A 22,601-nucleotide genomic window follows, 5' to 3' on the forward strand; every position below is an offset into this window, starting at 1 on the left:
CCAAGCTGTAGACAACATGAGCGCATGAGACAGTCCTGGACAGATGGACAGACACCAGCGCAAACACAAACACAGACACAGAACGATCTGTCTGGATCTCAGCTCCACGTTAATGTTATTCTTGAGCAAAAGCCAACTTTCTCCCAATAATGATGGTAAACTCACCTGGAGATGTGAACAGCACGAAGACCACACAAGCACAACAAGAAGAGCTGAAACACCACACAACAGAGAAACCAGTCCGATGAGACCGACACCTGAGAGTCAGAGATTCACAACAGCCTTCAGGAAACAAACGGCGACTTCACTCGAGAAACCTGTTATCCGAGTCTACATGCAGCCCCATGCATTCTGACGAAGACCTCACGGCAAATAAAACAATGTGGTCTTCAACCAAAACAGGTCCTGGGAGGAACTTTGTTGGAGGCTAAATGAGTCAGCAAGCATCAGAAACATCCTCGAACATCCAAAAACTGTGCCAGATTAAATAAAGGTAACATTCTTGGAAAATTCTTAAAGTGATTGATTACTCACAAATTAATATTTGCTGTTAACTTACTCAACCTAAGGCAATGCCAGATGTTTGTGGCTTTTCTGTCTTCAGTAGAACAAGGAAGAAGATTTTTAGAAAGCATGGTCCTTGATGATTCATAATATGCAAGTTAACTTCACTTTGAAAGTCAAAAAAGCAGATAAAGGCAAGATCAAAATATATACCCGTGGCTTCTGATGATGATTTGAGGTCTTATGAAGTGAAATGAGTGGTCTGTGTAAGAAACTGAACATTATTTATAACATTATCACCTGTAATGCAGAGCCTCAGGCTAACGGTCCAGAGTGATGGCCAGTTCACTCTTCTGAACTGATTCTTTTTAAGGAAACTAGATGAATCCATTCACCAAATCAGACTGAAGTGTGTGAAACGGCTTGTGGCTTACATCAGCACAGATCTACAAGACAAGTTACTCAATCAAAACTCACGTTCAGACATCCAACAGTCACTCAGACTAGAAATAAGCCAAAATAGTGGCATATGATCCTGTGATGAATGAACTGATTCAGTGCTCCGGTTCCTCCAACAGTCACTGAACTGAGGAAACCGTTTGACTGTTGACTGAATCATTGTTTATATGGAAAGCTGAAGAAGACTAGTTTACTCACTGTATGTGCTTTAAACATAAAACATCCATGTTTCACATCATTATTGGATGCTTTATTCATTTAATTGCATATACGTTATGTCATTGCTCGGTTACAGAAATGAACTAGTGATTAGAACCAGTTCATTGAAACGAACAGACCTAATGAATCGGTTTGCAGAAAATTGTATTTCCCTGTTTGCCAGAGGCTCTGTATTACACGTAATAATGTCGCAAATATTGTTCAGTTTCTTTCACAGACTGATGGTTTCCCTTCATAAGGCCTCAATACATTATCAGGAGCCACAGGTATTCATTTTGTGTTTGCTGATCTGCTTGTTTTATCTTCTCTAGTGTTCTACCCTAGAATACCCTAGCAACCACCCAGAACACCCTAGCAACAAACAACATTCTAAAACCCCTCAGAACACCCAAATGAATCACCCGGAACACCCTAGCAACAAATGTCAACATTCTAAAAAACCCTCAGAACGCCCTAGTAACCACCCAAACAACAACATTCTAAAAAAAACTCAGAACACCCTAGCAACAAACAACAACATTCTAAAATACCCTAAGAACACCCTAGTAACCACCCAGAACACCCTAGCAACAAATGTCAACATTCAAAAAAAAAAAACCCCTCAGAACACCCTAGCAATAAACAACATTCTAAAAAACCCTCAGAACACCCTAGCAGCAAACGTCAACCTTCTAAAATACCCTCAGAACACCCTAGTAACCACCCAGAACACCCTAGCAACAAACGTCAACCTTCTAAAAAACCCTCAGAACACCCTAGCAACAAACGTCAACCTTCTAAAATACCCTCAGACCCCCTAGTAACCACCCAGAACACCCTAGCAACAAACGTCAACCTTCTAAAAAACCCTCAGAACACCCTAGCAACAAACGTCAACCTTCTAAAATACCCTCAGAACACCCTAGTAACCACCTAGAACACCCTAGCAAGCAAACGTCAACATTCTAAAAAAAAAAAAGTCAGAAAACCCTAGCAACAAAGAACAACATTCTAAAATACCCTCAGAACACCCTATTAACCACCCAGAACACCCTAGCAACAAATGTCAACATTAAAGAAAAAAAAACCTCGGAACACCCTAGTAACCCCCCAAAAAAACCCTAGCAACAAAACAACATTCTAAAAAAAAAAAACAGATCACCATAGCAACCACTCAGAACACCCTAGCAACAAACAACATCCTAACAACCCCTCAGAACACCCTAGCAACCAACAACAACATTCTAAAAACCCCCGAGAAGATGCTAATGACCATATAATTAGGCCTACATAATGTTGTTTAACTACAAATGCAACGGTGGCTGTTATGCATGAACAAATATAAATCATTAATCAAAAATAAATAAATCGATTGTGTGACATTAATATGGCTCACTGAGGAGTGATTCGAAACAGAGGTCGAAGCGCAGAGCTTTACAGCATCTGTCCCGGACTGAAACTCCTCAGCGTCGAGAGGCTTTTACTAAATAAAGATCTTATGCAACAGTCGCTGCTGTGAAAGGAATAACACACTGCATTCATCTGCTCCACTGAATTCATTACAACACCAAAAGGCCTCAAGAAATACAATTCTCACGAAGACAGAAGTAACGATCATTAAAAATGATGCATTAAAACACATTCTGGATGCTGATTGGTCAACACTGCATTCTTGTGTCGCTAAAACACCCAGGCAGGCAGTCATGAACTAAAACAGTAATAAACTAAATATACTAGCAACATAAAACCTTCCATGCCTTACTGCTTATAATAGATATGTGTAAGTTTGTTTGATGTTACAAAGCTGGCTTGTATCCCAGCTCATGTAGACAAATAGAAGCAAACCATCCTGAAGCTGATTCGGCTAAAATCCCTGTTTTTATGACCAGTGGCCAACGCTTTGGGAAGCCAGTCATTAACGGTTACATGCTTAAACTTTAAGTACATCATCTGTGGCATAATAATTATGAGGTGTACGAGTGTGATACTGATTGTATACAAACAAGAATTTAATATTCAGCGAGTTACATTTTAGACGCAATACGATCTGTTTCACCAACAAAAAGCTTTTCAAGCAAAGCTGGATCCCAACTTTCCTTGAGTCTCCAGAGTTTCGTTCCTGAATCAGTCGTGTAAGTTAGTGATTCAACGATCCATTCATAAAGAAAGTCACTTGCTTTGTTTCTAAATTAATCTGCTGTTTTGAACAAATCATTTGAGTGAATAATTAAATAAATCGCTCATTAAAACAGAGACTTGCTGCCACCTACTGGCTGTTTTAGCATCATTTATTTATTCATCCACGACAGGCCTAAACCCTCCAAGCATAGTATTGTTTAATTATCACTATTAAAAAAAAAAAGAATACATTTTCTTTTGGTCAATATCACACACAGCTAGTATAAAATTATGTGCATGTTCTTTGGTTTTGTTTCATTCTGTCTTTAATCAAAGGATGCTTCCAAACATTATGGCATTCATTCTATTTGTGCAAAAGCAATAACCGCAGACAAAGACAGATGTACTGCACTAAAACCAAAAATAGTTATTCTCTGGCACTGCTTAAATTCTTTTCTGGGATGAGTAAATACAAACTTTCCTACAGCCGGGCAGCAATCAGCATCTCAGTGGTGAGGATTCATGCAAACAGCAGATCTGTGCGCTCGGTGCTCAGACTGTGATGTAAAGTGTTCACTGCGGATGCAGCCTGAGGTACACTGAGAGAATCCAGTCCTGCGGCCCGTCAAATTACACTGCGCATCCAACACAGATCACGAGAGCCATTCACAAACCCATCAGAGACACAGCACAGCACTCACAAATCAGTTTAAACACTCACTTTGAAAAAGTTTGACTCTGCCACCCAATGAAAACAGATGCCAGATAAACACAGCTTTTTAAATCAAATGTTGTAAGCCAGCCAAATACTTCATAAACAGGTTAACTAGCAGTTTAACTACTAGTCTGACCCTTGACGAACTCCAAGCTGCTGCACTGTGAGTTTGACACGGATCATGTGACTGATAGGAGCAGATCAGATTACACAACACAGATGGAGACCACAACACAATTCAGCTGCTTTGGTAAAAGAAGAGAATTATAAATATAAAATTATAAAATTATCAAGCTGTATCAAGTGAAAATTTTATTTTTTAAAATATTTTATTTAATACAAGTAACAATATAAAATATTACTAATTTAATTTTTTTATTTTAAATGTTAATTTTTCATTTGAGTATAATTGTATACATTTTATGTACTTTTGTTAATTATATTGCCTTTTAATATTTTTTACTATTTTTAAAATATATATATTTTTAATTTTAATCATGATTGAGATATATATATATATATATATATATATATATATATATATATATATATATATATATATATATATATATATATATATATGTGTGATTATTATGGTTATTTAAAATGTCAAGAAAATAACAACAACAACAAATAAGCAAATGAATAAATAGATGGCATAAAGAAGCACTACTCAGTTCAAGGATACAAAAACAGAAACACACTTTTATAGGTACTGTTCTTGGATAACATGATATCAGTCTGAACACAGTTCAGCAGAGACAACAAGAGCAGCGCAAAGCCAGTGTGACTCACCAAAAGGCCTTGAAAGCTTCATAAAGATCCAGTCGGACTGCATATGAGAGCAGCGTCGAGTCTTCTGTCCGGACGCACAGCTGGCTGAGAACCTGCAGAGAGCGTCCAGACATGGGTTAAAGCCCACTAACCAGCAGTCTGCAGTAAACCAGCCACACACACACACACACACACACACACACACACACACATATATAAACACCTGCTTTGCTCGCTGTTGATGGTCAATTTACATGTTGTTTCAACACATTCTCAATGAGAGAAGTCAAAAATGTGCTTGACACACAAGCTGACATGAAACTCACCAAATAACAAAAGCCTTGTCCCCCGAGTTTGAACTGAACACTGGCTTTAATATTGTGTTTGCATATTCAAATAAACATTTCCAAAGGCAACAACCTCTTTAAAGCAATAGCTTGTTATTATATTAGACTTTAATTTTGTTTTTGCCTGTTTTGAAGCATGCATCATGTGAGTATAAATCATATTTCCTTCCATGGAAAAGAGCGCGTAGTGAAGCTCAAAGCAAGATTCAGTGCACAAGAGCCCAGTGAAAGTGAACGGGACACCAGGAACCTCTCAGTTGTGTAACAGTCATCCATCAGCTCTCTGTCCACCAGCAGGTTCACATTTAGACATCACATACTCAACACACAGCTGCAGCTATAAAACTACAGTCATACACATATGTAACATTAACATAACATTTCATACCCGTATATAAGAGACATGCAGCATTTATACTAAGCCTCAAATGTGACCTATAGCTGTTGATGCATCCGTGAACATTTATGAAGCGCGCAGATATAAACCAAAATACCGCAGTGATTACGTGGCCAATCAGCTGCTACTATCACACAGAGCTGCAGATGCGTGAAGAGTTGGATGTGAATGATGACGCGCACAGAACATCAATCAAACGATCAAAAGAGCCTCCGCCGACGCGCTGCAGCGCAAACGCTACATTGTAAACACACTCACCCTGACGCGCGCGTTCCTGTCTTTATGTCTCTGTCAGAAATGAAGATGAGATTGTTGTGCTAGTTCTGTTGCTGCTCTTCTCGGGTTCTGTCTGCACTTCAGCCGCTGTTTTAATGCGCCTTTAAAGGCGAAATATCACTGACAGACGCGAGCCGCTTCCGTCGACGGATAAGTAGATTCATTTACATAAGAGGGCGGGGTTTAGAATTTAAAGGTAACTTCATCATTCGCCACCTGACTGCTGAGGTGCCAATGACAGAAACATACTACAGTGAATGTGTAATTATGTACAACATATATAGTTTACAATAGGGTTGGATAGTAAAAATCTATACCGAAGATGCATTTAAAAAAATTATAAAGTTAACTGAAATAAAGCTGAAATGTAAATAAACTTAAATAGTTATATTTTAAAAAGCACATAGCAAATTTACCAAATAAATATAATAAATGGGGGTGGGGAAGTATCTGAACTAGTAATGTAGCCAGAAAAGAGACTCTGGGTGTGCATATGAAAATCTGGGTGTGCCACATTTATTGTCAGATTACTGTGCAAAATTATGGGATAGTATTTTTGTCACACTGCTTCAGTCCAACCATACTCCTAGTGTTAATTTGCAGGTCGTGTCAAAATGTAGTTAATTGTTAAATGTAATAATTTTCTTCCGAATACGATAATTTTGAACTTTAGCTATTTCATTTTGTTTATTTTTCATTACAATTTATTCACTTTAAATAAATTATAATATATAATTATAGGATTAAAATGAATTGTAGTTGTTCAATATAGATCTTTTTTTTCATGTTTTTGTAATGTCTGGGAAGCCAGAATGCGCATGCATCAACAGAAACATTTATTAGCTGAACCCTGTTTTTTTTTTTTTACGTGCCATTTATAGCAAGCCATATTACAGATGATATTACAGATGCTTTGTCAGATTTAAGTTGAAGCGCGTGCCGAACCGTGTGTGGTGAACCGAACCATTTTTTATTTCAGCGAACCGTGCCATCCCTATTACCTCAATAATCAATCAATTACAGGCCTAAAACAATCATGCCCGAGCAGACGGATATTAGTACATCTCATCACACCGGCACCCGCGTCTAAATCAGTTGTATGGTCTGGTTTTCAGTCTAAAACAGTTGTGTCAAGTATAAATTTCTCGTCTGTTTCGGGAGGTGCGCGCGCAGTCAGCGGAGGCTCGCACCTTTTTTTCTCAGATCTTGAAAAATCTTCGCGATCGACTTAAATTGCTTCCAAGATCGACTTGTCGACCGCGATCGACGGGTTGGTGACTCCAGATATAGCGACCAACTTTTTTTGAGCAAGCATTGATTATGCGTGACACAGTCTCAATTTGTGGGACGCATGTATTGGGCTTCAAACGCTGTGCGCGCACGCACTACACGGGACGGGTGGTCACCCTACCTGACACACCCGTCTAGAGTGTGTCCACCTTTGTGTGTGGGTCCATGTACATGCTGAATCGACAGGTAAAAAAAAAATATTATCAAGTCCAAATATTCCTTTATCACCAATTAACTGTTTGACAAACACTTCCTGCTTCGATGTCCAGATCTGAATTTAAAAAAATCTCAAACATGCTACGAAGTCCCGATCTGAATCAAACCGAGTCGCGAACATGCTCCGAAGTGCCGATCTGAATCAACCGAGTCGAGAACATGCTCCGAAGTCCCGATCTGAATCAACCGAGTCGCCAACAGGCTCCGAAAGTGCCGATCGGAATCAACCGAGTCGCGAACATAATCCGAAGTGCCGATCTGAATCAACCGAGTCGCGAACAGGCTCCGAAGTCCCGATCTGAATCAACCGAGTCGCGAACAGGCTCCGAAGTCCCGATCTGAATCAACCGAGTCGCGAACAAACAAAAAAATATATATATTCTAAGTAAACAACAATAGCCCATGTTTAGTAAACATTTTTTTATTGAGGCTATAAAAAATTATTTTGCTTTTATTTTTAGGTGTGCCAGCTGCCACTGTGCCACTGATCTGAATAAATCTTAAGCTTTTATAACTCATTTTTAAAAAAGTATTCAATGAAATAAAGCTGAAATAAAATATAAAAATTATCAAAACTTTAAATGTCGTCTTGACAACTAACTGAAATGAGTTTAAAATAAAGCACTAAAATTACTAATTGGAAATAAAAACTAAAACTGAACTAAAATTAAAACTATGCAGAAATATTAAATAAAAAAAAAGAAAAATGATAAAGAAAAAACACAGGATGTGGTGATGAGCTCTCAAAATGATCAGTAACATTCCCCAAAAACAAGTATGTGAGTGCATTTGAGATTTGTTATTTAGTATAGCCTGCATATGTGCATATTCCATTGTAAAATATAGATTCAGTCTTGACTTTTTATTGACGGTTTATTTATTGATTTGTGAATACATCATTTCTGTTAGACAAACTGAGCATTAAATGATATTCAGCTCATGTCAGTGTGAGTCAGAGCTGGGAAACAGACAGAACCATGTGGACGTGTGGGCTTTAATACATCCATAAGAATAACAAGCAGTGGGAAATCTCACCAAACACTTCCTGTTTGAGCGTATCGCTGGTTTAATCACACTATCTCTGACAGGAGATCACATATACATCAACATAACATATCAGTCCACAAACTAAGCTCCTGTTTAAATTCACCGTCTCCTAGGTCTGGAAACGTATTTGCGATGCAATAATTATTTTAAGTGTTTTCTGTAGTATCTGTTTAAAATCTGCTTGGTTCTTGACAATAATCTGCTGAAAACATGCTTGCTCCTCTAGAATTTGTTCTTGGTTCTTGACAATAATCTGATAAAAACGTGCTTGCTGTTCTAGAATTTTTTCTTGGTTCTCGACATTAATCTGATGAAAACGTGCTTGCTGCTCTAGAATTATTTCTTGGTTCTTGATAACAGTGTTCAGACGGTTCCAAATTTCTCTGTTTGCGTCGTTCTGCTGTCGGTTCTTGTATTCCTCTTGGTCTGAAGAAAGTTTTTCTGCATCACCGTCTGAATCTGCGACGTTTTCAACGGTGTCTGGGGATTGATTTAAATCCTTCTGCTGATCCACATTAGACGTGCTGGTCGTATCGCACCCGTCCCATGCTTGAACATCATGTTCGTTACAGATCGCTGTGTCTTCTGATTCTGCATTAATAATAATCATAATTAATTAATACCAATGCTACTATAAATATTAATATTAATAATAGTTTAATTAGATTCCTCTATATGCACCAGTAGATTGTCTTGGACGTTTTCGCTCAGGGGTGTTAGGTATCACACCGGTCTCTTTGGGTCTTGCAGTCTTTTGTCCACCAGTCTGAACCGACAGAGCAGTCACGTCCTGGTCTTCCTGATGTGTTATTGATAGCCTCCTAACACCTACACCAGAACTGCCATCAACAAATGCTTGTGGTGATAATGGTGGTATAGTGTTAGCAAGACTCCTCATATGATCTAGAGTGAAAAGAACAAGCATCTAATGTTTTTATCTTTTTTTTTTCAAATATGTGGTATATTATAAATAATATGCACGATTAATACATACCAGTTGGTGCAGAGTTTGTAGATGTTTGCGGTGGGGCATGGATCTGGGCAGTCACAACCACTTTTCTTCCTGTTTGTGTGAATAATGAGAAAGAAACGATCATAAACAATGCATACACAACGCTCAATTTGCGGGGAGTTAACAGGCCCTTAAACACTCCAGTGCATGTACAATTTATATATTTTTATGACATAATATAAATTATTAACAAAACTTACCGGGTGTTGTGGTGTTGTCAGGCCTAACCCCGGACGCCTCGGATGCAATGCAAGGTTGTGCTGTCGGTGAGAATAATGAAAAACAACCAACATAAACATGCGTTCGTTATCCTCTTAACTGTCACTCACATTTTTGAACATAGACTTCAAAGTGCATGAGCCAAACCTAATCTTTGACAAAGGTCAGAACTCCTGATATTGATGTAGGATTTTGAGGTGCACTCTTTCCATAAATTAAACTAATAAATTACTTTTCCTACATAATTTAATAAAAAAGATTGGTAAAATATCTATTTAGGAGTCTTAGACCTTTCCAAGGATAGATTAGATCATGATTAGATTAGGTTTAATTTAAATTTAATTAAATTTAATAGGATTTAATTTAATTGTAATATAGTGAAGTAAACATAGGGGGCCCACCAGGGGGCCAGGGGACACTTTTAAACATAATGGTATGTTTATTATTATTATTATTATTTATATATAAATTAATAAATAAAGATACAATAGTTGAATCATACCGTTCGCGTTCAATGCTATGATGTCATTCACAATCGTCTCATAACCGGTGTTCTGCTTACAGAACATCATATCGCCTGTGAAGCAATGGGAACTCATACCGTGATCACATAAAAAACACATTTGATTTAAACAACGGATGTGAATTAAAACTAGACTTACCGTTAGGAGAGACAGACATTTTCCCCTCAAAAAACAATGTTGTTCTGATTTAACCCGTAGGACAAAAAACTGTTAAGCTTCAGGTCCTGCGGTGGAAGCTTTTGTAATCGCGAAATGCTGCCGCGAAAAAGGGGCGTGTCCCGTGTAGCCAACATCAAAGGAAACAACACCGGCGTGAAATATCATTAACATAACACCACCCTATACTTTAAAGAAATGAATAAAAACTGTTTTTTATTTTTTATATAGAGAGAAATATTAGATAGTTTCACCTATTTTAAATATCAACACTCACATGTGTGTGTGTGTGTGTGTGTGTGTGTGTTAAGAAAAAAAGATTTTAAAAGCTTAGTTTAAAATTTACGTGAGATTTCAAATCTTTTTACACAACACACAATCTAAGAGTATAAATCACATATCATATACAGTCCTCAACATTAAGGAACGTCTGTTTGATTTTATTAATTTTGGGTTAACATTAATATATTTATTTCTACAATAGTTTGATTAGTTTTTGATTTAAATAAATGTTTCTCTCTTTCTCTCTCTCTCTGTCTTGTTTTAACAAAAGTCTACATAAAGGACAACGTCGATGCTTCTAAGGCGTTAAGACTTCTTTTTTTCCTGTTGGCTTTCCAAAAATTATAATAATTCTCACCTGGAAAGACGTGTGTCTAGACAAGCTCCTCTTCAGAGGTGGAGACGGGCCAGTAGCCACACTGTCTGTGTTTAGAGATTAACATATAGATCAAACAAACATCGATCCTGTTAAGGTGACAATACACTCACTTTGCTCAGACATTTATTCCAGGAAGAGCCCAAACCCCTCCTGACAGGAAGTGAACAAAAGGTCAGGAAGAAACTCCACAGAAACCCCGAAAGCTCAGGTGAGAGATACAACCATCATAAATCCAGTAATAAATACAACAAAGTCAAATCTGACTTATGTTTGATCTTTTGATTTACACACACCTCCGTCATGTCCTCCTCATGTCAATCAAGGGTGACAGGACCCAGTGACATGGCAGTCACGTGACAGACAGGTCATATAGCCATAAATCAAACCATAAATCTGACCATGTACAAATTTGACATATTACAACCTGTCAATCAACGCATAAATCAAGCCATAAATCAGGGTCATCAAAGTGTCACAAAACATATTAAATAAATAAAAAATTAATAAAGTACATAAATATTTTTTTTAAACTGAAAATATAACATATCAAAATATTATTTTGAATATGTGAAATGTTTTATGTCAATATGAAAATGTACTAAAACTATTCAAATAAAATTCGAAATATATTGTAATACTATATACTTATATATATTGTATTATATTATCTATTATATATATATTTAAAAATTAAAAAAATGAGAAAAGCACACTGTAAAAAATAAGTGTAATTTTAACTGTAAAATTTTGTAAAAACGCTACGGAAAAAAAATGATAATAGGTTAACAGTAAGTTCCCGTACTATATACAGGGGAAAACTGTAAAAGATCTAACAAAGCATTTAATGTAAATTTACAGTAAAATTCTGTTAATTATACAGCTTTTAGAAGTAAAAAAAGAACAAATCAATGTATAATTTACAGTCTAAAACTGTAAACTGATATTCCCAGAATTCCCTGCGTGACACTCCACGTTTGAAAGTATTTTGTTTAAATAATCATGTTTTTAAATAGTTCTTGTTATCAGTTATGTACATTTGAGCTTTATGTTACATCTTCTGTTGCTTAATGAAAGTTTTTTGCATTATTTAAGTATCACGTGTGTTACCATGATGGTGTTTTGTGTTTCCATAAATGTGCACCTTCTATATGTTAATATATACTTCTGCTTGTGGTGAAGCTACTTGTGATGAGCTTTGATACTTCATGTGGCTTTCTCTTATACAGTACCATCTTTATTATTATGGTGGTTGTCAGTATTTTCAAGGTACAAAACAGATTTAATTTTGTGTGTTGTTGAATTTACTGGTTTATATTCACATTTTCTTGTTTGTAAATTACAGCTTTATATTGTAAAATTAACAGTTTTTGACGTAAAGGTGTTTACAGTTTTCTGTATTTTTACAAAATTATTCTGGCAACCACAGCTGCCAAAAAGTTTTTGTAAAAACAACAAGAAATTTTTTACAGTGCACATAAAAAGTGACTAATAATAAACACACAATATAAAACACAAAATGTAATAATAATACATTTGCATTTACATTTATGTATTTGAAGAGGTACATTATTCTACATATTACACATCTCAAGAATACTTAATAACTATAATCAATAAATCGCAGTCAGTAAACACTGTCCTAATTTCTTCAGACAGGCCTGTGTGTATCAGCTGTCAATCAAACACAGGATGTGGTGATGAGCTCTCAAAATGATCAGTAACATTCCCCAAAAACAAGTATGTGAGTGCATTTGAGTCTTGTTATTTAGTATAGCCTGCATATGTGCATATTCCATTGTAAAATATAGATTCAGTCTTGACTTTTTATTGACGGTTTATTTATTGATTTGTGAATACATCATTTCTGTTAGACAAACTGAGCATTAAGTGATATTCATCTCATGTCAGTGTGAGTCAGAGCTGGGATACAGACAGAACCATGTGGACGTGTGGGGTTTAATACATCCATAAGAATAACAAGCAGTGGGAAATCTCACCAAACACTTCCTGTTTGAGCGTATCGCTGGTTTAATCACACTATCTCTGATGAGAACAGCACGTCAAAGCCTCTCGCAGACCATTCTGCTGCCTGTGACCTCTGACCGGAGATATACATATACATCAACATATCAGTCCACAAACAAAGCTCCTGTTTAAATTCACCGTCTCCTAGAGGTCTGGAGACAGCTTCTGATCACGTCTGTGTGTGTTTCACACGCTGAAGACGACAAGAAACTGCTGAATCGCTTTACAGAGGTCAAACACACAGGAAAACACTTAATCAGAAGTTCTTGTTTTAGTGTAAGTCAACCTTATTTCAGTCATTATTCACTTATAGGTCCCCGGGAGAAATAACAACATAACCGAAAGAAAGAAAGAAAGAAAAGAAAGAAAGAAAGAAAGAAAGAAAGAAAGAAAGAAAGAAAGAAAGAAAGACGAATGAAAAATGTCAAAGGCACATGGCGAATTAATAATTTTTTTTAATAAAACAACCAAAAACTGTTTAAAAAATATGATAAAAAAAAGAAATCTAAAAAGAAATAACTATCAAATATTGTTTTACATAATTTTATTTTTACATAAAAAATGTATTTACATAATTTATATAATAGTGTATACAAAAACTTTAACCATATGATTATTATTATTTTTTTTTTTTTTTACAAATTCTTTGGGAAATTGTATGCCTGGGAAAAATATTACAGCCTAGTGTCTGGGAATATGATCACATTATACCATTTTTAATTAATTATTAATTATCTTAATATTTTAACACACACACACATACATATATATATATATAGGCTGTGTGCAATAGCCTACATTCAAAATTGTGCATTAAAAGTGTTTGCTTTATTTAAAAACTAAAAAAGGGGGATATTTAAGCAAATGTTTATATTTGCTCTGAATATTACTGTCTGGAAGACAAATGTTTGTCTAAGCTGATCTCGTTTAGTTTGGTCATTTCTACTCTAAATCACCTGCTCAGTTATTAATCCTTCCAGAAAGTTCAGACCATTAGTTTTTCTCAGGTCATGACACGTCAGGCTTCGTCCGGGGCTATTTGTTGTGTTTATTGTCGGAGTGTGAGGAATAAATCAAGCTGTTGTCATAAAGGCTCGAGGGAGATGTTGTGCGCTGAGGGCTGATGGATGTCTGGAGGAACACGGGTCACCGAGCAGCGCGACACAAACACGTCCGGCTCGCTGGGATCGCGGCCCGCGCGCAGACTCCACACCGGCGGGAGTCGGGACCGGAAGCCATTGTGTGGATGAACTCTGCGCGGCGGAGAGAGAGAGAGAGAGCGGGGCTCCGGGTCCTGGACGAGCTCCAGACCGCTATTGTTCCTCCGTGTGAAGTGTGTGATTATCTGGAGTCTCTGCTTCCCCTCCCTCACTTTCACACCCGGCTGAACCATCAGCCCCCTGTGGTAAGCATTTTGTTCTAACCATGAAAAAAAAGAAAATATACATTGGTGGTGGGGGTATTTAGGAAAACATTGCCATATGGCAACAGTGTACCAACAATGGAAAATAGTCAAAATTGTGATTATGAATTTCTTTTCAATTGGAATGCACATTTGTTTTAGAAATTGATGCATCCAATCTTCATTTCCATCAAAATCTGCCACACACACACACACACACACACACACACGTTTGTTTTTGTGAAGTGGTGTAAAAAAGGTGTAATTTTTATTCTGTAGAAACTGTATATTCTATAGCCCTACACCAATTGTGCAATTTTACTTTCTCAAAAAAAAAAAAAAAAACTCATTCTGTATGATTTATAAGCATTTTAAAAAATGGGGACATGGGTTATGTCCTCATAAGTCACCCTCTCCTTGTAATACCTGTGTCATACCCATGTCATTATACAGAGTTGTGTCCTGATGACACAAAAACAAGAACACACACACACACACACACACACACACACAGTCACTGAAGGCCCTTCCTCATTGTAATCACATGGAAGAGCCAACTCTACACTCTTCCTGTTGCCCTTTCTCTGAAATATTGCTGAACTATAACTTTATTTTCTTATTCATGCATCAACACAACTAAACTACACTGAACACTTCAAATAAAGAAATAATTGCAATCATATTATTGATGTTACTATCTCTTCAATTCAGTGGGAAAAAATGTGTTGGAGGAACATTCAAATGTCATTTGACTTAAAAACAGCACATCATCGACTACTTAAGGCCAGTCCTTTTTAATTACCATATTGCAATATTTTGTATTTTTCACAATAACAAGGAAATAGAAATCAGTTGTTGACATATGGCAACTCCATACCATAAAGGGTTAATGGGGCTCCACCAATCACACCGCATTTGTATTCTCACTGGAGCTATCTAGCTTATTTTTAATGTAAAATGACACAGAATGTGTTAATATTCTTGAAATAAATGCCTCTTATAAGAGGGTGTTTGCACAACACCACTTTCAACTAAAAACTTAAGCTTTTCATGCATTTTGGCTGTTCATTTACACAACAATGCCATACTGGGATCCTGAAAACAATGCTGTTGTTGTCTCTTAGAAAACGTAAAAAGTTAATTTATAAAAATCGTGATGTTATGCACATATCTTATATGTTTTTAGTTTATAGGTTTGCATGCAGGTGCATGGTTTTTCTTTACAGTGTCACATACTGTTTGATTATGTTCTTCATTTGAGTTAAATTAAAAAAGCAAGTTCTATATATAGTGTAAAGATAAACCTGTAATTATTTCTATTTTAGATCTTACTGTTGGTGGCCTTTCAATCAGGGATAAAAATGTAATAACCAAAATTTTTAAAAACAACTTTAATGTGTGCCGTACTTGAATGTGTGTGAATGAGATTTGAGAGCAGCTGCAAAAGAGAAGATTTTCTGTGAATAAAGATTAAAAATGCTGTTTTCTTGCATCAAAAGCTAAAGCACAGCGACTGAGTTGCACAAGTGTCCCAAGGTTTTGGAAGATGAACTCACCTGATCTTTTCTGAACACAGAGTTGTTTTTCTACTTTTCCTAAAAGTCCATCACATTTCCTGATTGACTTTTTAATTGGTGGCTGATTGCTCTTTTGAAACTGTGTTAAGACAAAGCTCTTGTTAATTCTGTTCACATGATCTACTCTAACCAGGATCAGAGCCCTTCTGATTCAGATCCAAGAAAAAACAAGAAGCAAGCGTTTAGTCCCCGAGCGTGTCTTTGCTAGAGTAAATCTGCGGGATTGTTGTAACCTTAAACCTAAAATGTGCTCAGGAGAATAAAACACAATCAAAATAAAGGACGAAAATAGCATGTAAACAAACTGATTTCTAGAGTGATTACTGAATACTTCAACATTTATGACTTTTTTTTTCAGTTGTTTTAAAGAAAATATTTGTTATATCATCAGATTGATATGATAAAGTTTGTTTTACAAACAATTCAACAACTTTATCCAATGGAGATTGTGTTGGGCTCATTTTCTCATATTTATATGACTCATAATGCTCAAAGTACTGATTAAATAGTTTATTTCTTGTTGAAATTAGCTAAGTTTTTTTGCATTTAGGGTCTTGAATGTGCATGCAAAGTTTCAACAGATATGCATTTTGGAAAAGCTGTACAAATATTGATTCCACCATTGACCCTCATTGGTTTCCATGCAATTAGCCAGACTCTAAAAAACAGAAAAACTTTACTGTAACTAGTAGAAGAATAAAATATGGCTTACATGAGAACTTAGGAAATTCAAGACTCACAGTTTACTCGTAATTTCTTTTCATTTTTTTTTCAAGTTTCACAGTCAAAGCTGTTTTTTGTTGTTGTTGTTGTTGTTGTTGTTAATAATTATATTCTATTTGACCCAGATAAGTGTTTGAAAAAACACAATAAAAAGGCAGAGAAAGTACAAATACATTATTAGATTATATTTTTACTTAAATTGAGGTATTTACACCTTAGTGTTCAAATAGTCACTACAAGCAATTATTTTAATTAAATAAAAAAATTATAATTTATTTATTTTATTTGTTTGTTTGTGTATATTCTGAACATTAGAATATGGGTAAAACGGACCCCTAAAACAATAGAAATAACACAATAAAATAGATGAGAATTACTGAATTTCTCACATATTTTGAGCTTTTCATAGTGTCAGTTTTTGCCTAACTGCATAGAAACCAAAAGTGGGTCAAAGTGACCCCCAAACACAAAAGGTATAATTCTCACAATTTTTTTTGTTGTTGTTTTTTTTTATTGCTATAGACTTTTTTGCATGAATCTTTGTTTTTCATAGAGTCATTTTTTGCCAAATTGAAACAGAAGTTGTAGCCAGTTTTCAGCACAACAGGAGGATGATCGATGATGCATTGTTGTGGCAGCTGCAAAAGGGAAGATTTTCTGTGAATAAAGATTACAAATGTTGTTTTCTCACATTACAAGCTACTGTAGATCAAATGAGCTGCACAGGTGTACCAATGATTTGGAAAATGAACTCACATTAACTATTTTTGCTCAAGGTGGCGCATGAGTTTCCATCAAAGAAGACAAGCATTGGTATAAAGTGTCTAATAGCAAGTGTGGGTTTGGTTTGCTGTGGTGGCTGATGGTCTGCAGCGTCCAGCATCTGTTTCCATCACAGTGGATTTGAGTGTGGACAGCGGTTTATTTTAGATGTGTCAGAATGTCTCATTCCTCTAGTAATCCTCAAGATGCTGCGTGAATGTCACAGAGGATTCAGGATCTCTGTCTCTAAATACCCTTTCCTCTCCATGCATCAGGACATCAAACCTCAATCTGAAAACAACCACAGACAATCCTCAGTGGGCTTTTCAGTGAAAAGAAACTATTCTGAGCTGCATAAACATGCTTTTACATTTCTTCACGTCAGCATTCCCTTTGACTTTGACTGATGCAGTTTGGATTAAGTGAGTTTTTGCACACTTTGTCTGCCAGCGAATTAGTGTTGAGCATTTTAAAAACTGATTGATGAAAGAGAGCTTGTGTTTGCACGAGGTTTGCTTTTATGAAAAAACAAGCAAATGTCATCTGGAATATATGACTACCTGCATAATTGCTGTGAACAGACAGAATATGATTTATGAAGCATTCAGCATGTGCAAAACAGTTCATGAAGGGAGAAAAATGTACCAGATACTTCAGAAAAACTGATATATTAATGTGTTTAACTTTAAACGCAAACAAACAATGAAAAGTAGAGGTTAAAAACAAGACATTAAAAGGGTGATATATAACTAGTTTGCTTATTGTTGTGTATATTAGTGATTTTCGTGCATTATTTGACATCAGCAAAGTATTTACATTATTTAGAAAGCAACTTCTTTATAGCCTTATTCCACAAATCTATTTAACATTATTAACATTTTTAAGGAAACAATGCCCTCTTGTGGTAAGTTTAATGTCTCACACTCAAACAGATGTTTACTTGTGAAGATCTAAAACAAATGTTCATTAAAAACACATTAAATATCATATCATTTTATGTAATAATTTAATTTAAAAAATAATTTGAGAAATATTTATTCACATTAACAATTTTATATACATTAAATACTTAAGGGTTTATATTTGAGTTTACAGTGATTTTACAGTAATTTTATCATTATTATTATTATTACATTTAATTCCATGATTTTCTTTTCCAGGTCTTAAAAAAAAAATCATACTTTAAAAAATGTCCACATATATGGTGGTTTTCCAAAAACCAATGCTTTTTTATTTTTGGCTGCTCTAATTCATTTAAATGAATATTCCTCAGGATTTATATTTGATCACAAACACATTTTCAAAATAGACAAAAATAGCCATTTCTATTGATATAACTAGAAAATGTTCTATGGAATATAAAGAATTATGTGACCAGTGGCGTAGCACAGTGGCAGCTGGCACACCTAAAAATAGATGCAGAATTATTTTGTTATAGTCTCAATAAAAATTGTTTACTAAACTTGGGCTATTGTTGTTCACTTAAAAATTTATATATATATATATATATTTTTTTTTTTGTTCGCGACTCGGTTGATTCAGATCGGCACTTCGGAGCATGTTCGCGACTCGGTTGATTCAGATCGGCACTTCGGAGCATGTCCGCGACTCGGTTGATTCAGATCGGCATTTCGGAGCATGTTCGCGACTCCGTTGATTCAGATCGGCACCTCGGAGCATGTTCGCGACTCGGTTGATTCAGATCGGCACTTCGGAGCATGCTCGCGACTCCGTTGATTCAGATCGGCACTTCGGAGCATGCTCGCGACTCGGTTGATTCAGATCGGCACTTCGGAGCATGTTCGCGACTCGGTTGATTCAGATCGGCACTTCGGAGCCTGTTCGCGACTCGGTTGATTCAGATCGTGACTTCGGAGCATGCTCGCGCCTCCGTTGATTCAGATCGGCAATTCGGAGCCTGTTTGAGATTTTTTACCTGTCGATTCACCATGTACATGGATCCACACACAAAGGTGGACACACTCTAGACTGGTGTGCCAGGTAGGGGTGACCACCCGTGACGCGTAGCGCGTGCGTCACGCATAATCAATGCTTGCTCAAAAAAAGTTGGTCGCTATATCTGGAGTCACCAACCCGTCGATCGCGGTCGACAAGTCGATCTTGGAAGCATTTTAAGTCGATCGCGAAGATTTTTCAAAATCTGAGAAAAAAAGGTGCGAGCCTCCGCTGACTGCGCGCGCACCTCCCGAAACAGACGAGACATTTATACTTGACACAACTGTTTTAGACTGAAAACCAGACCATACAACTGATTTAGACGCGGGTGCCGGTGTGATGAGATGTACTAATATCCGTCTGCTCGGGCATGATAGTTTTAGGCCTGTAATTGATTGATTATTGAGGTAATAGGGATGGCACGGTTCGCTGAAATAAAAAAAACAAACCGTTCGGTTCACCACACACGGTTCGGCACGCGCTTCAACTTAAATCTGACAAAACATCTGTAATATCATTTGTAATATGTCTTGCTATAAATGGCAGGTAATAAAACAGGGTTCAGCTAATAAATGTTTCTGTTGATGCATGCGCATTCTGGCTTCCCAGACATTACAAAAACATGAAAAAAAGATCTATATTGAGCAACTACAATTCATTTTAATCCTATAATTATATATTATCATTTATTTAATGTGAATAAATTGTAATGAAAAATAAACAAAATGAAAAAGCTAAAGTTCAAAATTATCGTATTTGGAAGAAAATTATTACATTTAACAATTAACTACATTTTGACACGACCAGCAAATTAACACTAGGAGTATGGTTGGACGGAAGCAGTGTGACAAACATACTATCCCATAATTTTGCACAGTAATCTGACAATAAATGTGGCACACCCAGATTTTCATATGCACACCCAGAGTCTCTTTTCTGGCAACACTACTGCACCTACTGTATTGAGATGTTATCAATATATCTTCTGTGTTTGATTTTGAGAGAGTTTGTGCTCCTTTTCGCTGCCGTCTCTATGCTCCTAGACTCTTTCTGACCGTGTTTCACATCTTTAATCAAATATGTAAAAGAATCTCAGATCTCTTTCATCAGCTCAGACTCCAGCCGTTTAACTCTGATCTTCACATACGAGGAGTTTGATCCTTTAGATTCTGTCTCGTGTAACTTCATCTTACGCTCTGCAATTCAATTCCCCAAATGATTCAGTCAGTGGGAGGATCTGTAATTTCCCATGGAATATAAAACATCAACATCCAATGGTTTGATGTTAAACACTTAACATTAAATACATCTCAAACCAATGTATATTTATAAGGAAGTTAAGAAAAGGGTCTGAGTGCACATTAGTTGCTTTCTTTTGTTTTCACCCAGAATAGGAATAGTTCACCCAGAATCATTTGATTGTTTTTAAATCAAATGAAGCCTCTTTGAAATCTCAACAATCTCCATCACTCATACAGATAAAGAAAGAGCATCTCTCAGTATAGCAATCTCTATTCTTTTGTCTTGTGTCTCTTTCTCTCTCCAGCAGCTGATCTGTCTGAAGTGAGTCTCGCTGTTCACTATCTGCAGTTAAAAACTAAGCTTAGGATCAGAAAACACAAAATGTCACAGTTTGCAACAAGCACAACAAAACTGATGTAAGGCAACTTGTGACTGTCGTAGTTCAGGCTCTTTCGTGTTTTAGTGTAAATCCACTGTAGAAACATTGACAACTTAATTACTAATGGGTTTAAAGCTTATAAAAAGTAAATTACTTAAAAAAATTTATTTCTCTGACTTACCACAACAATATTTCCATCAGATCATAAATTTAAATCAGCAGACAGGGATCAGTCTCTTCTCGACCGTTGGAATTCAAAAACATGCACTGCACTCAAATGCAAACAATTTGTTTACTTTGTAAAATTAATGAAAATAATGAGTTTATAACTTCTTTTTGTTTATGTTTGGTGTTCAACAGATAAAACAATTTAATACATAAAGCAAAACTATTAAGTTGTGGTACATAATTTCACATAAATGACAAAGATTTAAATTATAAAGAGCAGCATATAAGTAAGGGGCCGTTCACACATCGCGTTTTTTGCGCTCTTAAGTTCGTTATTTCAAATGTAGGCACGTGGTATGCGCGCTCATAATGGAAGCGACGCGCTCATTTTTCCAGGTGCGTCCTCACCGCATCGAGCTAAAACATCCAACTTTTCAAAAGCACCGCAGGACAGGTCATGAGACAAGAACCAACCAATCAGCTTCATCCTTTCCCGTGAAAACTCAGCCAATATGAAGGAACAGCTGATCATAGCTCTATATGGATAGGCATTTTTAATTAATTTAGTAGATAGTTCTAATTACGTTTTCCATGCGTGTTTAGGTGTGATATGTGAACTCGTATTTTTTGTTTTAATGATGTGCCTTTTAACAGTATCAAGTTTATTAAAAAACTAAACAAATCGTGCCTAAAAAGTGCAAGCAGGCTAATGTAAAATTACATGATGAAGTCAAACTAGTGCGCGTGTGCAGTTTGAGTGCGTTCTTGCATTATTCGGTGTAGTCAAATGATTTTATGAATGCATTTGAATGATCACAAAATTCAAGATATGGGGGTTATAAAATTTATATATTTATATCATTTTATGTAGTTAATCAATATCACACGAAGAGTGCCATTTCAGTTTTTCTCCAAAAATCAGCATGATTAAAATACGATATTGTTACTCCAAACAATAATTTAATTACAAATACAAAAAGCCTTTTTTAGCATAAAAGTTCTTTGGAGTTTAGTAAAGAACCCTATGGTTCTATATAGAACCCCACTCTTTTTTCTAAGAGTGTGTTGTCATAACGTTCTCCTTGGAGATTGAAAATGTTTCTTTTTTGAGACCCCAGGAGCCCAAATTCAGACCCAGAACAATAAAACCCACAGAAGAGGTGGGAGTTCAGAGGAATCTTTATATTACCAAACTGCAGGGAGAGGAAGAGTAGATATAAGCCATGATCTGCAAGATTACCCACAATCTGATGTGATCCGACCACCTCATAGAAAACCAGTGTTGAGGTGCTGCAAGAGCTTTTGAAGCACAGGAGCTGTGAATCATTTGAGTCAGTTCGGGAGTTCGGAGCGAGTTCGCGAATCATTTGAGTCAGTTCGGGAGTTCGTAGCGGGTTCGCGAATCATTTGAGTCAGTTTGGGGATCGCGAATCATTTGAGTCAGTTCGGGAGTT

At 36.2% G+C, this 22,601-nt stretch overlaps 2 protein-coding genes and 1 long non-coding RNA gene across 5 annotated transcripts in view; all 3 read right to left on the reverse strand.

The window, feature by feature from the left end:
* Positions 1–5,931, reverse strand: part of LOC113119822 (solute carrier family 45 member 4) — a 51,877-nt gene extending 45,946 nt beyond the window's left edge. Inside the window, exons 1-2 of one of the 2 annotated variants that reach the window (XM_026289490.1) lie at positions 5,771–5,931; positions 4,790–4,881 (exon numbers count right to left, since the gene is read on the reverse strand). The gene's annotated coding sequence lies outside the window, so the exon portion shown is untranslated. Of the gene's footprint in view, positions 1–165; positions 339–4,789; positions 4,882–5,770 lie in introns of those variants that run through there. The other variant, XM_026289491.1, reaches the window with a different exon arrangement.
* Positions 5,932–8,152: 2,221 nt separating this feature from the next.
* LOC113119823 (uncharacterized) lies at positions 8,153–10,369 on the reverse strand. Its single transcript, XM_026289492.1, has 6 exons — positions 10,235–10,369; positions 10,075–10,149; positions 9,554–9,613; positions 9,336–9,404; positions 9,023–9,244; positions 8,153–8,932 (listed from the first exon to the last, which is right to left on the reverse strand). Exons 1-6 carry the CDS (start codon positions 10,251–10,253, stop codon positions 8,451–8,453), a joined length of 927 nt encoding a protein of 308 aa, XP_026145277.1. The 5' UTR covers positions 10,254–10,369; the 3' UTR covers positions 8,153–8,450.
* A 6,774-nt stretch (positions 10,370–17,143) lies between these two features.
* On the reverse strand, positions 17,144–21,401 carry LOC113120284 (uncharacterized). Of its 2 annotated transcripts, none has more exons than XR_003294573.1 (3): positions 21,161–21,401; positions 17,397–17,693; positions 17,144–17,278 (listed from the first exon to the last, which is right to left on the reverse strand). It is a non-coding gene; the product is annotated as an uncharacterized LOC113120284 (long non-coding RNA). The 2 variants fall into 2 exon arrangements; XR_003294572.1 differs by having other exon boundaries at positions 17,144–17,297.
* Between the last annotated feature and the right edge of the window lie 1,200 nt (positions 21,402–22,601).

This window comes from Carassius auratus, chromosome 19, assembly GCF_003368295.1.
Source record: "Carassius auratus strain Wakin chromosome 19, ASM336829v1, whole genome shotgun sequence".
Lineage (NCBI taxonomy): Eukaryota > Metazoa > Chordata > Actinopteri > Cypriniformes > Cyprinidae > Carassius > Carassius auratus.

What these genes read in the sequence shown, in the direction of transcription:
- LOC113119823 (XM_026289492.1), bottom strand. An exon ending in CATAGCATTGAACGCGAACG is followed by an intron (nt 9,614 to 10,074) that starts GTATGATTCAAC and finishes TCTCACCGACAG; the next exon opens with CACAACCTTGCATTGCATCC. An exon ending in TACAAACTCTGCACCAACTG is followed by an intron (nt 9,245 to 9,335) that starts GTATGTATTAAT and finishes TTTTCACTCTAG; the next exon opens with ATCATATGAGGAGTCTTGCT.